The 15,655-nt window shown below is 42.5% G+C and overlaps 1 protein-coding gene across 1 annotated transcript in view; it reads right to left on the minus strand.

The window, feature by feature from the left end:
• atm (ATM serine/threonine kinase) overlaps positions 1-15,655 on the minus strand; it is a 110,184-nt gene that overhangs the window by 93,548 nt on the left and 981 nt on the right. Inside the window, exons 2-9 of the mRNA XM_078402472.1 lie at positions 9,314-9,414; positions 8,784-8,896; positions 7,499-7,644; positions 5,616-5,780; positions 4,060-4,225; positions 2,704-2,942; positions 1,069-1,238; positions 286-455 (exon numbers count right to left, since the gene is read on the minus strand). Coding sequence (XP_078258598.1) covers positions 286-455; positions 1,069-1,238; positions 2,704-2,942; positions 4,060-4,225; positions 5,616-5,780; positions 7,499-7,644; positions 8,784-8,896; positions 9,314-9,385 — 1,241 coding nt within the window. The 5' untranslated portion in view covers positions 9,386-9,414. The remainder of the gene's footprint in view (positions 1-285; positions 456-1,068; positions 1,239-2,703; positions 2,943-4,059; positions 4,226-5,615; positions 5,781-7,498; positions 7,645-8,783; positions 8,897-9,313; positions 9,415-15,655) is intronic.

Genomic DNA, 15,655 nt, shown 5'->3' on the forward strand with positions numbered 1-15,655 from the left:
CAAAAAAAGTCAGCACTAAATATTTTCAATCTAATTTAGATATATTTGTTCAAGTCATCATATCAAGAGATGTATTTATCAATCAATATAACCATTATGAAATTTTAAATAAACTTTAGTGGTGATGTGATATGATCTACTTATGTGGCTGACGCAATTTGTGGATGTGGATAAGAAAAAAAGGGAAAACATTGTGAAGTCTGTTGCAGTCACAGAATCATTCAATATGGAAATTAATAACAAAATTAATATTTATCACATTTCTAGCTTTAGTGATAAACTTACCATGGTATCATATCAATATCATTCTCTGATTTTTGCAACCCATCGCATATCACTTCCCATCCCAACTCAATACGTCTTTTTTTGCTTGGCGTCCCTTGATGGAAGGAGCTTTGTGGAGTTTCCGTACATGTTATTGGTGACACAAACACTCTGAAATCACGGCCAAACAACTGCAAAAATAGGAAAGAGGTAACAGATAAAAATGTGAAAAACAAAGTGCTGATGGAACTCAGCGGGTCAGGCAGCATCTGCAGAGGGCATAAATGATGTGTGTTTCAGGTTGTGATCATTCTTCAGATTGAAGGAGCGGAGGGAGAGGGGACGGGGGAATGAGATTGTGAAACTTCACCCAGCCTTCTATTATCAGACACCCATTTCTCTCCTTTTCACATCTAGCCTTTGTCACATACTCCACCCATCTACCAATCACTCCCCTGTCCCCATTTCTATTTTCCAGCTTTCTCCCCCTAAATTAATCAGTTTGACGAGGGGTCTCAACCAGAAACATTATCTGCCCATTTATCTTTACAGATGCTGCCCGACCTGCTGATTTGCAGTATTTTTCTCAATATTCTAGTTTGTGCAGTGTCATATGTCTCCAGGTAAAAATGTTATTAATTTCTTTCACTGTGCTCTTAAACATTTGGGTTATGTGTTACAATTTATAAATGTTCTGCGTATAGCAAGAATTCTTTATCAAATCAACACCACACATTTTAACACGTTTATTTATTAGTGTAAATGTCGCTAATTCACGCTAACCAGGTTTGCATTTTCCCATACCTGATGACAAATGTCAGCAGCCAGATTGACAAGGTTCTCTTTCACAGCAACATGGCGCATTCCTGCGAAGTACTTTCCTCTGCTTCCTATGTGGCTCACTTCACTGACAATTGCTTCGTAGAGACTATAAAGCAGTTTCTGCCAATTCAACCAGTCAGCTGCAAAAGCACCTTTTGCACACAAACATAAAAAAATATTGAAATACACTTGTAAGATAACCATCAGGTTGCAGAAGTGCCAAAGCCAGGCACTTCTTTGTGTGCTGGCCCCAAACGTGGATATCATGTATAGTCTTTTCGCTGACTGCATAGCCCGCAACAGAATTGCTTTTCACTGTACCTCGGTACATGTGACAATAATAAACTAAACTAAATAATCAGAAGACCTTAATTTTATGCAAGTGTAACAATTTTATGATTCTGTTTAGGTCACTGGTTCTTGCAAATAAGATTTCAAATTTAGAAAGAGAAAGGAAGGAGCGATAAATAGAACATAGTTTAATTAAATGCTTCTTAGGTGCTCAGAAATAGTGGCATTGCTTAAGCTGGACTTTCAACAATTTCAGGTCTTCACTGCAACAGGATGCTTTATCCAACCTGCTCCATGGTTACTGCTTCCTTATTGGTTTCTCTGAGAGTTTTTTACCTCCCTCGATCCCCGGACTCTTTCTCAGCTACTCCAATTACCCTCCCATCCAGCCTCACCTGTTTCTGTAGCAAGACCCTTGAACCAAACTAATTCCAACCTTGAATTGGAGCAGTGAACTGAGGTGTACCAAAATGTGTACATTGAAATACTCGGGCAGCACGGTGGCGCAGCGGTAGAGTTGCTGCCTTACAGCACCAGAGATCTGGGTTCCAGACTACGGGTGCTATCTGTACGGAGTTTGTATTTTCTCCTCATGGGTTTTCTCCAAGATCTTCCGTTTCCTCCCACACTCCAAAGACGTGCAGGTTTGTAGGTTAATTGGCTTGGTGTAAATGTAAATTGTCCCTAGTGTGTATGAGATAGTGTTGATGTGCGGAGATCGCTGGTCGGTGCGGACATGGTGGGCCGAAGGGCCTGTTGCCGCACTATATCTCAAAACTTAAACTAAAGAAACATTTCTCCCACGTGAAAGAAGTTGCTTCATTTTTTTGTTTAAAAACAGTAAAATTCACGTAGCTTAAGCATTTATAATAACATCAATCTTTGAATGTTATGGGGGATATATTTCTCTAGCATAGAGATGTTTGCATCTGACAACAGATCAACAGTTTTGTAAACGACCCATGCAAAGGAAGGAATACCTAGGTTGGGCCCTTAGCAACAAAAGCCTCTATGCATGTTATTGTCTCTATAACGGGGAAATGGAGGCTATATTATAACAGTATATTATTTTGGACAATGAAAGATTTATTGGCATAGACTAAATACAATTTGGTACACACATGTTCATTACATGAATGTTTAAAAAAACTCAAAGGATGTCACAACAGCTGAAGATCTGAAATAGTTTCAGGACATTGAGTACCATCTTGTACTAACAGTCTGAGTTCAAAACAAAAATAATAGATAAAAAACACCTCTTCTATTTGTAACCTGCGTGCAATTCCAGTAGAAAATAAAGTTGCAAACCATCCAATTACACTGTACCTTTTTCCTTAGTTTTTATCCCCTTTGGATGATGGGCTTGGAGCTGTAGACGAAAGAATTCAATGATTTCCTCCTTTAAGGAATCTTGGAGACGCTTCTGTGTCCAAATGCATAGCAGCGTTGAGAAGATGTCCTCCCCAAATTTACACACACGAACACGACAGTTCATTATACACATATTGAGGAAGACATTGAGAGCGGATACGATATGCTCAATGACCTCAAAGACTTGTTCCTGTCTGTGTTATAGAAATACGACTTGAAACAATCTGCAAAATGTGCTAGCATACATTCACCTACATACATTTAAAAAAATTACACTCCGAGACACTGATTTGGTCGCCTGAAACCACAATTCATTAGAACTGCAGAAGTGAAATTCAACAATTCTCCAACAATAATCTGTTGCAATAAACTAAATGGCTGAAAGGGAATTTGGAGCAATATTGCAAAGGTATTGAATAGTTTGATTAAATAACCTCTCCCTGGCTATCTTCTGGAATGTCAAGGAAAAGATTTTACATGTTGTAAAGTTTGGTTCTTCTGGTTTCACTTCCCATTAATGAAGATTAAGCTAAACCTTCAATGTTTCTAGTATTGCATTGGTCAACACACATATTTAATTTAAATTGGAATGTACATGCACATAGTACAAATTCAGCTCACTCATGCTTGGCAATGTTGGACAATATATACAATCCAAACCTAAAGTTTTGGAAGTGACTGAACCCTTCAAATAATGGCACCATTAGAATAATAGAAAAGCCAATTGAATACAAATTTCATGTTACTTTGAATGATATATTCTTTTCACTATTTTGCTTACTTTAAAGTTCTATTTTGAATACTAGTAATATATTGAGAAAAAATATTTCCCACGGCATTTAAAATGATTCATGGAACCCAGTGTGACATGGTCTTACTACAAATAAGTCATACAGCACAAAACAGGCCCCTTAGCAAGGAAAGATACAAACTGCTGGAATAATTCAACAGGTCAGGCAGCATTTCTGGAGAACATGTGCAGGTGACATTTCGGGTCGAGACCCTTCTTCAGACACTTGCCTACCTGAGTTGGTGTTATTTGCTTGGGCTTGGCATATATTACAATCATCCTTTCCCGTCTATGTACCTGTTTTAAAGGGGGTGGATTTTAACCAGGGAGGTGATCTGTAGTTAAATGCTTTAACTACTGAGTTATACCCCCACTACCAAATAAAAAGCTCTGCTTGGCATAGGTTTAACATGAAGATACTAATCACAGTGTTACCTGGAGAATTAATAGAGAAGATTAAACTGATGCTAAATGAATTGTCCATAAAATGTAATAAATTATACATAAAGCAGGTACATTACCTTACATTCTGCATTGCTTTTGCAAAGAATTCAAAGAGTTTGGAGGTAATGCCCTCTGACAGGAAACAACAGCCTTTCACAAGCGTATGAATTATTCTGGCTACAAGAACCCGGTTAGTATCTCTCGAGGGTCTGAGGTGCATCTTGAAGTATAATGTCATTAAATCTGGAAAGAAGGATGAAGAGTGCTTGACATTTAACTCTTTACACCTGCACCTTGTTTTTTTTAAACAGAAAAACTTTAATCTGTGCAAATCCCATGCAACATGCATGATAAATTTTGTGGCCATGAATAAACATTTCATGTTGATAGTTCAAATCACCAAAGTAAGCCATGTCTAAAATGCATTTGTAAGTAGTAACCTCTAAAATGAACAAATTTCTGCAGTATCATTACAAGGTCCACACTGCTTTAGATACTGGTCTTTCACTTGAAAACTTGAAATCCAATTCTAACTGAAAATATTTTTGAAGTCTGAATAATTTTGAAACTACTGAATTGATATAAAAACCCATTGGCCCTCTCCAACCAATTTGCACATACAATGTTCCACATCTACAAAATACACTGCAGTTGCTCATCATTCCAGCAGTACTTTCCAATTCCGAGAACATTATCATTTTAAAAGTCAAGGGCAGCTGGCACATGGAGACACAATACCTGCAGGTTTTCTCCAAGTCACATAATTCTGACATAGAAATATCATGCTATTACAGGTCCTGCCCAGCTTACAGCTCGTACATATGAACAATGGGAGACCAATGGTATGGCTTGGTGAGTTGCTATGGGCTCTGCAGGCACCTTTTGCTGAATGGGAACTCGGCTTGTGATCAAATCTCCAACTTGTGAGCTGTTTGAGTCACAAATGGTTCACAGGAATGAAACCTTGCTGTATGATCTGTACTTCATTCTAACTCTATTCAAAGGCACTATGGGAATGTCATCACTAGAATGACTGCAATGGTTCACTCCTACTTTCTCAAGGGCAAACAGGGACACCCATGGAGACACAAGGAACTGGAGATGCTGGAATCTTGCGCAAAAGGCAAAGTACTGATGATATTAGGTTCAGCGGGTCAGGCAGTATCTGTGGAGGGAATGGATATTCGATGTTTTGGGTTTGGACTCTTCTTCAGATGGAAACGTTGCCTTTTCATTCGCTCCTGAGAGGCTGCCTGACCCGTTCTCCAGGACTTCGTGTTTTGCTGGGGGCATCCATACCTGGTAATTGACACATGGATCTTTGTGAAGTTAATTTAGATGGTACTGGTCCTATCACTAATGTACAAAATCATCATTATCTGGGAAAACCACTGATGGAAGTGGAAAAATAAATTACAGATTTTCAATAAAATGCTCTTGAAGATGAGACGAGTCACAATGTTAGGGAAGAGTTTCACACATAGCTAACTTCCTCTAATTCGGAAATGCAACACCAGCACTAATTTTTCACATAAAACTAAACATTCACCACTTTCCAATGTAGTGATGTGAATTGTGATCCTAGGCACATTCATATCAATCAGAGAAAAATATTCATAATTTGAAATAATACCTGACCATTGTTGCTGGGTTAATTCACACCAGTACTTCCGAACTGAAAGAACATCCTTCAGCAGAATACTATTGTAGACAGCACCGTAAGCAGCAGAGCTGAATTTATTTTGCAGAACTTCCATGATGTGCTTCAATAGCTCTTGACATTTTAAATGTGGTCCTCCTAAATAAAAGTGATTAATGAGGCAGCATGAAACATTTCAAGATCTGAGCAATTCTTTCCAGATATTATAGCAGGACAAATTAAGCTAAAATCTTTTAACGAACAAAAGCACCAAACAGGGCCGGATTAAGCAGGTGCGGGGCCCGTAGCATATGTTATAAAGGGGGCTTAAATACGGGACAAGGTGACGTCACCGCCCACGCCCCATGTGACCTCACCCAGCCAGCAGCCACGTGCTCCCGCTCCACCAATGACGGCCGCCCGGGCCGGGTTGCAACTCTGTTCGGCGAACACACTGGGCCCCGCTCCCCGAACACACTGGGCCCCGCTCCCCCAACACACTGGGCCCCGCTCCCCCAACACACTGGGCCCCGCTCCCCCAACACACTGGGCCCCGCTCCCCCAACACACTGGGCCCCTCTCCCCGAACACACTCCGCCCCTCTCCCCCAACACACTCGGTCCCGCTCCCGAACACACTCGGCCCCGCTCACCGAACACACTCGGCCCCGCTCCCCGAACACACTCGGCCCCGCTCCCCGAACACACTCGGCCCCGCTCCCCGAACACACTCGGCCCCGCTCCCCGAACACACTCTGCCCCGCTCCCCGAACACACTCGGCCCCACTCCCCAAACCCCGTTAACATTAACAAGCTTTGTTATCCTACACTGTCCGGGCCTACAGTGTCGGGGCCTACAGCAGCCTAATACGGGACAAACAAATTTTTTCCAAAATATGGAATGTCCCGGCTAACACGGGATAGTTGGCAACCCTACCTCGGGCAACACACTTGGCCCCACTCCCCGAACATACTCGGCTCCGCTCCCCGAACTCTGTTAACAGGCTCTGTGAGCCTACACTGTCGGGGCCTACAGTGGCCCGCGGGCCTAATACGGGACAAACAAATTTTGCCCAAAATACGGAATGTCCCGGCTAATACGGGACAGTTGGCAACCCTACCAGCTCCCCGAACACACTCGGCCCCGCTCCCCGAACACACTCGGTCTCGCTCCCCGAACACACTCAGCCCCGCTCCCCGAACACACTCGGCCCCGCTCCCCGAACTCCGTTAACGTTAACGAGTTCCGTTAGCCTACACTGTCCGGGCCGACAATGTCGGGGCCTACAGCGACCCGCGGGCCTAATACGGGACAAGGGCGGGCCTATACGGGTGAAACAAATTTAACCCAAAATACAGGATGTCCTGGCTAATACGGGACAGTTGGCAACTCTAGGTGCTCCCCCCACCCCACAGTCTACTCCGGTCTCTCACCTCTGTGCCGCTGCCCGTCTCTGTCTTGCTGCCGGTCTCTGTTCCTCTGGTTGTGTGTGGGTGGGTGAGGGTCTGTGTCTTGGGGTTGGCGGTCGGGCGGTCCGCACAGCCCCGCCAACACATTCAAACCGCGGCGGTTGGGGAGCGGCGCGCGCAACACAGCACCCCTCAGTGGGATGCTGATTTCAAGTGTGGGGCCCATAGCAAATGCTACTTTTGCTACTATGTTAATCCGGCACTGGCACCAAACTCATCTCATTGCAATGAAATATATTAAATAAATTAAAAAACAGACATAACTGATCATTGCATTCAAAAACTGAACCCTCTTCCACTTATATCTGGGCCTGAACAGGAACTGAATTAGGTGGCAAATAAAGAAACTTAAATTACACATTTCAAATTTCTCACCATAATACAAAGTCTAAATGATTAGATGCTCACTTTTATTAGCCCGTCGAATAAAATATTTCATTGTATTGCTTATTTCTTGCATTTTCTTTTGTCGGTTGGCTTGGGTTGTTGCGGCCACATTTTGATTGGCCGCCTGGAAAAATTCGGTCTCTTTAAGGATATACTTTTGCAGAAACCTGGCAAATAAGTATTTATTGGAAGTGAGTAAAAAGATAATGGTGAAACATAATAATTTTACATAGAAACATAGAAAATAGGTGCAGGAGTAGGCCATTCGGCCCTTCGAGCCTGCACCGCCATTCAATATGATCATGGCTGATCATTCAACTCAGTATCCTGTACCTGCCTTCTCTCCATACCCCCTGATCCCTTTAGCCACAAGGGCCACATCTAACTCCCTCTTAAATAAAGCCAATGAACTGGCCTCAACTACCTTCTGTGGCAGAGAATTCCACAGATTCACCACTCTCTGTGTGAAAAAAAATGTAATATTACATTTTATTAATATAGCTCCACTCGAATATTTGGAATATAACAACAACGTTTTCATCGTCCTGGTCCCAAAATCATCAGTAGATGGGGAGGTTGGGAGAAAGGGAAGGATGAACCAAGAGAAAGAAACCTAATTGAATCAGCCATGCAAACATGCTTCGTACATGCTTCGTACAAGAGTGAGTCAGAGGTTCAATATCCTGAGGTGTGTAACTTAACTGTCTCACTCATATCATCCAGATGATACAAATAATTACGCAGATGCAATGCCACAGCTTACAAACGCCTGACTTATGTTACAAACTGTTCACAAGGATGGAACTGTGCCATAACCTGGGAACAATCGATCTGGATGAGCAACCTTCAGAATCAAAATGTTCAACACCTCGGATAAAAATTAATTGGTCCCCAATCCACCACTTTAAAATTAAAGCCCACCCTGTAGAATGGCATGAGCAGCAGTCACATGGAAACACTTCCTCCCCAAGTCACATACCATCCTGGCTCTTGCTATTCCTTCATTACTTCTGGATAGATATACGGATGCCTTACCCTAAAGCAATGGACTGTAACAGGAAAAATATCAGCTCATCACCATCTTCTTAAGGGTAGAGGTGGTCAATAAATTCCTGGTCTTGCACGCAACAAACAAAAAAACACTGTAGTTCATTGATCTTTTATAATAACTGGATATTATATACACATGAATTAAGCAGAGAGTAAAGAAAGCATTAAAGTACTTGCCTGGTAATCGCAAAATATAAGAATTTTTTGATAGGAAGACAGATCACTTATTATGTAGAACATTTATTAGCAAGTTTACCTAAAAACTGTATCCCAGTTCAACTGTTTTGAATGTTTTGATTCCGAATTTCGATCCAACTGCTCTCTAGTTTCTGGCATTTGAATAAGGCGTTTAAATTTATCCACTTCTTTCTATATTAAAAAAAAAAGAATTAATTTGCATAATTAACCTATATTATCATTTTACTATAAAGAGTGAATTATGGTTTTGGGGAAAAAGCTGTAAAATCAGAAAACATCGGATCCCTGGACAAGTTAATCAGTATCAAGTAAATAAATAGTTCTTATCTACTTTTCCTGCAGGTATAGGCAGAAGAAACAGATAGTAAGAATGAGAAATTCAACAATTGAAAGTGAGAGGTAGGCAGACAAAATATCACAGGCAAGGTGCATAATGCAACAAGAAATAATAATATTTGATATCAAAACAATTCCAATTTTAGCATGTGATTGGAACTAGTGTGAATGGGTTCAGCGTGAACCCAGTAGGCCAAAGGGCCTGTTTCCATGCTGGATCGCTTAACTAAACTAAAAGGTACATTTTATTACCTTTCTCTCTGTAGCTTTGTCATTGTCAAATTGACGGCAGCAGAGAAGCAGTTCCTGAATTGCAAGGCTCATGCCTCCTTTGAAAAGAAACGGAATGAAACCTATAAAATGGAATAACAGTGTACATATTAGCCAAAAACCATCACTCTACATAAAGACACATGTAGAGTCAGAAATTCCACTTCTTTAAATAATGCAGCAAACTTAAGAAATGCTAAAAAAAACTCAGTTAATCAGCAGGTATTTATTCACAAAATGCTGGAGAGAAGGAATGGGTGACGTTTCGGGTCGAGACCCTTCTTCAGACTCAGGGGGACCCATGTCAGGGGGGGGGGGGACAAGGAAGGATATAGGTGGAGACAGGAAGATAGAGGGAGATCTGGGAAGGAGGAGGGGAAGAGAAGGACAGAGGAACTATCTAAAGTTGGAGAAGTCGATGTTCATACCACTGGGCTGCAAGCTGCCCAGGCGAAATATGAGGTGCTGTTCCTCCAATTTCCGGTGGGCCTCACTATGGCAATGGAGGAGGCCCATGACAGAAAGGTCAGACTGGGAATGGGAGGGGGAGTTGAAGTGCTCGGCCACCGGGAGATCAGTTTGGTCAATGCGGACCGAGCGCAGGTGTTGAGCGAAGCGATCTGTGGAAAGAGATATTTTGAGGAAGGTTCTTTGAGTGGCTGAGTTCTTCCAGCATTCCAGCAGAATCTTTTTTTTAATCAGAATCCTGTAGATTTTAGATCAGAAATTTTAATTCTTTCTTCTGCCAAGTTCTGAACACAGTATTTTTTTCTATTATCCAGCATTTGAAATATTTTCTTTCTTTTAATCAAATGCATTGCGTTAGTCTTGTTAATTTGTACCATACTCCATAATTAAACAAATATTCCATATAATGAATGTTTCCTTTACATGTAGGTAGTTGTGTAATAAATCACGTTATAAATGCAATTTGGATAAAGGGTTAAGAGCTAGAAAGCTTTAGACACGCAATAACAAAGTTACTTTCTTCCCACAGGTGTACGTGTCAACCGAAATACTTGCTTGTTAATTTTAATGTACACCCATGGTTAAAGTAGCAGCTGTGTTCTTAAAAGACAATTGTGTATGATACTGCAGGGATGCTTTATGGAAACTGTATAAGACCGTTATGTTCAAGACAGTTTATTTTCTGTTCAAGATAGTTTATTTTCTGCTTGTCAATTTCCAAGGAAACTTAAGTGGTTCCCCAATTCCTGATCGAAAATGCATGATCATCAATCAGAGACATGAATTGCAAATCGTGTTCCCTAATTTCTCCCTTGCATTATATCCAATTTGTGTTATGAAAACTTAAAGTAGAAGTACCTGTACATCTTAACACATATTTTTGTTTTGTGTGTTAAACTGTCCTATTTAGAAATCCAACTGATAACATTTGAGAACATTCATTGTGTCAAAATTGGTTCCCTGGATATTAAACATCTCATCAGCCAAGTGATTTAAATCCAATATATATTCATGTTAACAAAGACAAGGAAAACCACAGGAAAAAAATGATAGGAAGTCACAAAAATCTAAGAACTTGGTTCCTTTCAAACTCCTAAATGAAGTGTACATTATACAAACAAGAGCTGGGTAACAATATTACCAAGCTAAATATAAGAAACAATACTCTTTGGTGAGTGGATCTGATTAGCATAGGAACTACTTGACCATTGCCTAGTGCAGTGACCCCTTCACAAATACCTCCACTCAAAGGAATTATTTGAAATAGACAACACGAGATTACAGCTGCAATCCAATAAAGTAAACTTGAAACAGTGCGGTTAAAAAGGCACACCATTTCCTGGAAATGTCTGGGAATCCAATTTGAAATGATGTGATTCACATTAGTGTAGGAAAATAACTGCAGATGCTGGTACAAATCGAAAGTATTTATTCACAAAATGCTGGAGTAACTCAGCAGGTCAGGCAGCATATCAGGAGAGAAGGAATGGGTGACGTTGGGGCCGAGACCCTTCTTCAGACTGATGTCAGGGGGCCGGGACAAAGGAAGGATATAGGTGGAGACAGGAAGATAGAGGGAGAACTGGGAAGGGGGAGGGGAAGAGAGGGACAGAGGAACTATCTAAAGTTGGAGAAGTCAATGTTCAATCAATTCACATTTGCAAAATGATCTGATACTATGACACAAAAATGTTACCTTTCCAACTTATTCTTACAGCTCTGGGAGAGCAGGAGAATATGGAACCTCTGGAGAAACTGAGTTTGTACGTTCTCCCTATGACCGCGAGGGTTTTCTCTGAGTGTTCTGGTTTCATCCCACATTCCAAAAACGTGCAGATTTGCAGGTTAATTGGCTTCTGAAAATTATCCATAGTGTGTAGGATAGAACTAATGGTGATCGCTTGTCAGCATGCACTCGATGGGCCAAACAGCCTGATTCCTCACTGTATCTCTAAAAACAAACTCTCTACTCACAACATTCAACCTCTGTTTTCACCAATCAAATCACATCCACTCCCAGGGGTTTCTATTCAAATACTCCAAAGACGTACAGGTATGTAGGTTAATTGGCTGGGTAAATGTAAAAATTGTCCCTAGTGGGTGTAGGATAGTGTTAGTGTACGGGGATCACTGGGCGGCACGGACTTGGTGGGCCGAAAAGGCCTGTTTCCGGCTGTATGTATATGATGATATGATATGATATGATATGATATAAAACCAGATTATTCTCCACGTTTCCTTTTGCAAAAGTGGTGGAGATAATTGTTCTGTGCTTAACTTTAAAAAAAATCAAGTTTCTTTATATGATATGTTGACATCATAAACGTTAGGAGAAAAAAAGGCAACTTTATTTTGACTATTCATAAACTCAGTTATTTTAACTTTAACTGCAAGATATTCATTTAGTTTTGAAACATCATGACCATAAAACAAAATAAATAGAAAAAGTTGATGATGTGAAACTGACTGAGGCATTTCAGGTAGTGTAAGAAAATAACTGCAGATGCTGGTACAAATCGAAGGTATTTATTTCACAAAATGCTGGAGTAACTCAGCAGGTCAGGCAGCATCTCAGGAGAGAAGGAATGGGTGACGTTTCGGGTCGAGACCCCATTTCAGGTAAATATTTAAGAATTACATGTTAATTACAACAAGCAAACTAGTCGGTTTCAAAAACATTTTTTTCATGAACCATCCTGACCACTCTATATATTAAAACTCTCGTTTGTTTGTTTGTTCCTGAACTACAGGCAAAACGGTACACGATAGTGCGACAATTTTAGCCCCACCTTACTCACCGTTGTCCCTTTGGTGTTAATGGAAGAAGTTTTATTGAAATTGGTGTTATATTTTTAAAGTTATTCACATTTAAAAGTTTAAATCTATTCCCTAGGGAGGGTGGCTTAAGGGGTGTTGAGTGGGGGGGGGGAAGGAGAGTGGAGGGAGGGGGAGGATGAGGGGTTGAGGGGGATGGAGTGTGGAGGAGGGGAAGGGTGTGGAGTGGAGAGAGGGGAGGGGAGGGGAGGGGAGGAGAGGGGGAGGGGGGAGGAGAGGGGAGGGGGAGAGGGGGGAGGAGAGGGGAGGGGGAGAGAGGGGAGGAAGGAGTGGGGGAGGAGAGGGTGCTGCACCAATGCAGGAGGTTTGGGCCCAACGGGTCCACTTGGTCTAGTATTATATATTACTAAAACTCTCATCTTGTTTGTGGATAAATTTGTTCTCGAAATACAGCCAAAACAGTACATGATAGCGCAACAATTTTAGGCCCACCTTACTCCATTCCCCCGCGGTCTCAATAAATCAAGTTTTGTTACTTTTTAAAAACAATTAACTTAATAAACTTCCACCCAACGGGTCCACGGCTCGCTCTGGCCGACATGATGGGCACCCGGGGCCGACGTGAATGGCTCCCTCTCCCCTTCCCTGTCCCCCCTCGTTCGCCCACGGCCCCATGGGACACTCCACGGCCGGCAACGGGTCCATGGATCGTCAGTTGGGGGAGGGTTGCCGGGCCCGCAGGAGAGGTTTGCACCGAACGGGGACTGCCGCGCCCACAGGAGAGATTTGGACCCAACGGGTCCACGCCCGTCTAGGCATGCATAGGCCTTCAACAATTAAAACACAAGTAGATTTTAGTTGAAAATTTGAAGTGATTTGTTCAATCTGAAAGCAGGATATTGAAGGACAGTTTTCTGCAGTACAGAATCAATGCAAATATAAGGTTGTAACTAGTGTTTGCTGCTCGCCCCAAAGCTCCATAACTCCTCTGGGAAGTGGCAGAAAATCCTGGTTTGCTCACTGCCACAGCTTTGGTATTCAATGAATATCTGCAATTGCTTAGTTCCCACCCACATTGACCCATCTTCGATCCGAAACATCAACTCTGCTCCATGGATGCTGCCTGATCTGTTGAGTAGTTCCAGATTGTTTCTATTTCAGATTTCCTGCATCCGCAAGTACTTTATTTTTGCAAATGCAAAGTCATAGAACAAATCAGAAGGCTGACACACATTTTACATCTGCTGGACTTGATGTCACGGAAACCACAAGGGACCCACGGGTGCTGGAGTCTTAAGCAAAGAAACAGACTGTTGGAGGAGATACCAGGAACTGCAGATGCTGGTTTATAAAAAAACCCAAAGTGCTCGACTAACTCAGCAGGCCAGGCAGCACCTCTGGAAGGAAATGACATGCGGTGTTTCAGATCAGGACCCTTCTTCAGACTAAAAAGTCTGATCCGAAACGTTACCTGTCCATTCCCTCGAGTGATGCTGCCTGAGCCACTGAATTACTCCAGCACTTAGTATGTTTTTTTTGCTGGAAATTCTGCTTGACCTGCTGAGTTCCTACGTTCCTCCCCCACCCTAGTCGTCGTACTAGTTTCACTGTCGTCCTGCTGAGTTTCAGTTTGTACTGGACCAAGTGGACCCAAACCTCTCCTGCATCGGTGCAGCACCCTCTCCTCCCTCCTCCTGCCTTACCTACACCAAACTACTGCCTTACTTGCACCAAAATACCATCCTGGAAAGTTTCCAGTCAGTATTTCAGGGCCCACCAGAGCACAGAGTCTGCCTTGTTGAAGGTACACAACAACCTGCTTCTCGCCATCGACACCGGCGACTGTGCAATCTTGCTCCTTCTCGACCTCAGCGCATCGTTCGATACAGTGGACCACACCATCCTAATTGACCGTCTCCAGTACGGGGTTGGCGTTGATGGCACTGCCCTGAGCTGGTTCGTTTCCTACCTCAAAAATAGGAATTTCTCCATCAATGTAGGCATTTTTTTCTCTTCCCCAGCTAGCCTCTCCTGTGGGGTTCCACAAGGCTCCATCCTAGGCCCCATTCTCTTCTCTCTGTACATGCTCCCCCTCGGCCAAATCATTCAAAGGCACGGCATTTCTTTCCACTGCTATGCGGATGACACACAGCTTTATCTCCCCCTGAAAACCAACAACCAGTCAAATTTAATCAGCCTCATGCACTGCCAACATAAAATGTTGGATGGCACAGGACTTCCTTCAGTTAAACGAGAGCAAGTTTGAGGTCATCCTATTCACCCCCCCCACCCCCAAAAACGATAACAGGCAGCCTTGGAAGCCTATCCTCCCTAATCAAAAACCTTGGCGTGATATTTGACTCTGCTTTTAAGTTTGACAAGCAAGTCAACTCTGTGGTAAAAGCCAGTTTCTTCCAGCTTCGTACCATAGCTAAAATCAAACCATTCCTCCAATTTGACAACCTAGAAAAAATCATCCACGCATTCATTTCCTCCCGCCCTAGACTACTGCAATTCCCTATACACTGGGATTAGCCAATCATCCGTCTCGTCTGCAATTGGTCCAAAACGCTGCAGCGAGACTCCTGATGGGTACCCGTAAAAAGGACCACATCACCCCGATTCTGGCCTCTCCACTGGCTCCCAGTACGGTACAGAATCGATTTCAAGCTCCTCCTATTCGCATACAAACCCCAAAATGGGCTTGTTCCCCCCTCCCCCCCCCCCCATAATCAAAAATCTTCTAACCCACCAATCAAACTCCAGGTCCCACAAGGCAGCCGACTGGTCAAGGCTTAGCTCAGGGGTAACCGCGCTTTTGCGGTTGCAGCACCTAGACTGTGGAACAGCATCCCCCTCCCCATCAGAACTGCCCCCTCCATCGACTCCTTTAAGTCCAGGCTCAAAACCTATTTCTATTCCCTAGCGTTTGAGGCCCTCTGAGGGGGCGCTGTAAACTGTTTATGTATGTGTTGTTAGGTTTGTGTGCTATTGTATGTTCTTTTTTAGTACCTGCACTGATGTACAGCACTTTGGTCAACATGGGTTGTGTTTAAATGTGCTATACAAATAAAATTGACT

This window comes from Rhinoraja longicauda, chromosome 7 (genome assembly GCF_053455715.1).
Source record: "Rhinoraja longicauda isolate Sanriku21f chromosome 7, sRhiLon1.1, whole genome shotgun sequence".
Classification (NCBI taxonomy): Eukaryota; Metazoa; Chordata; class Chondrichthyes; order Rajiformes; family Arhynchobatidae; genus Rhinoraja; species Rhinoraja longicauda.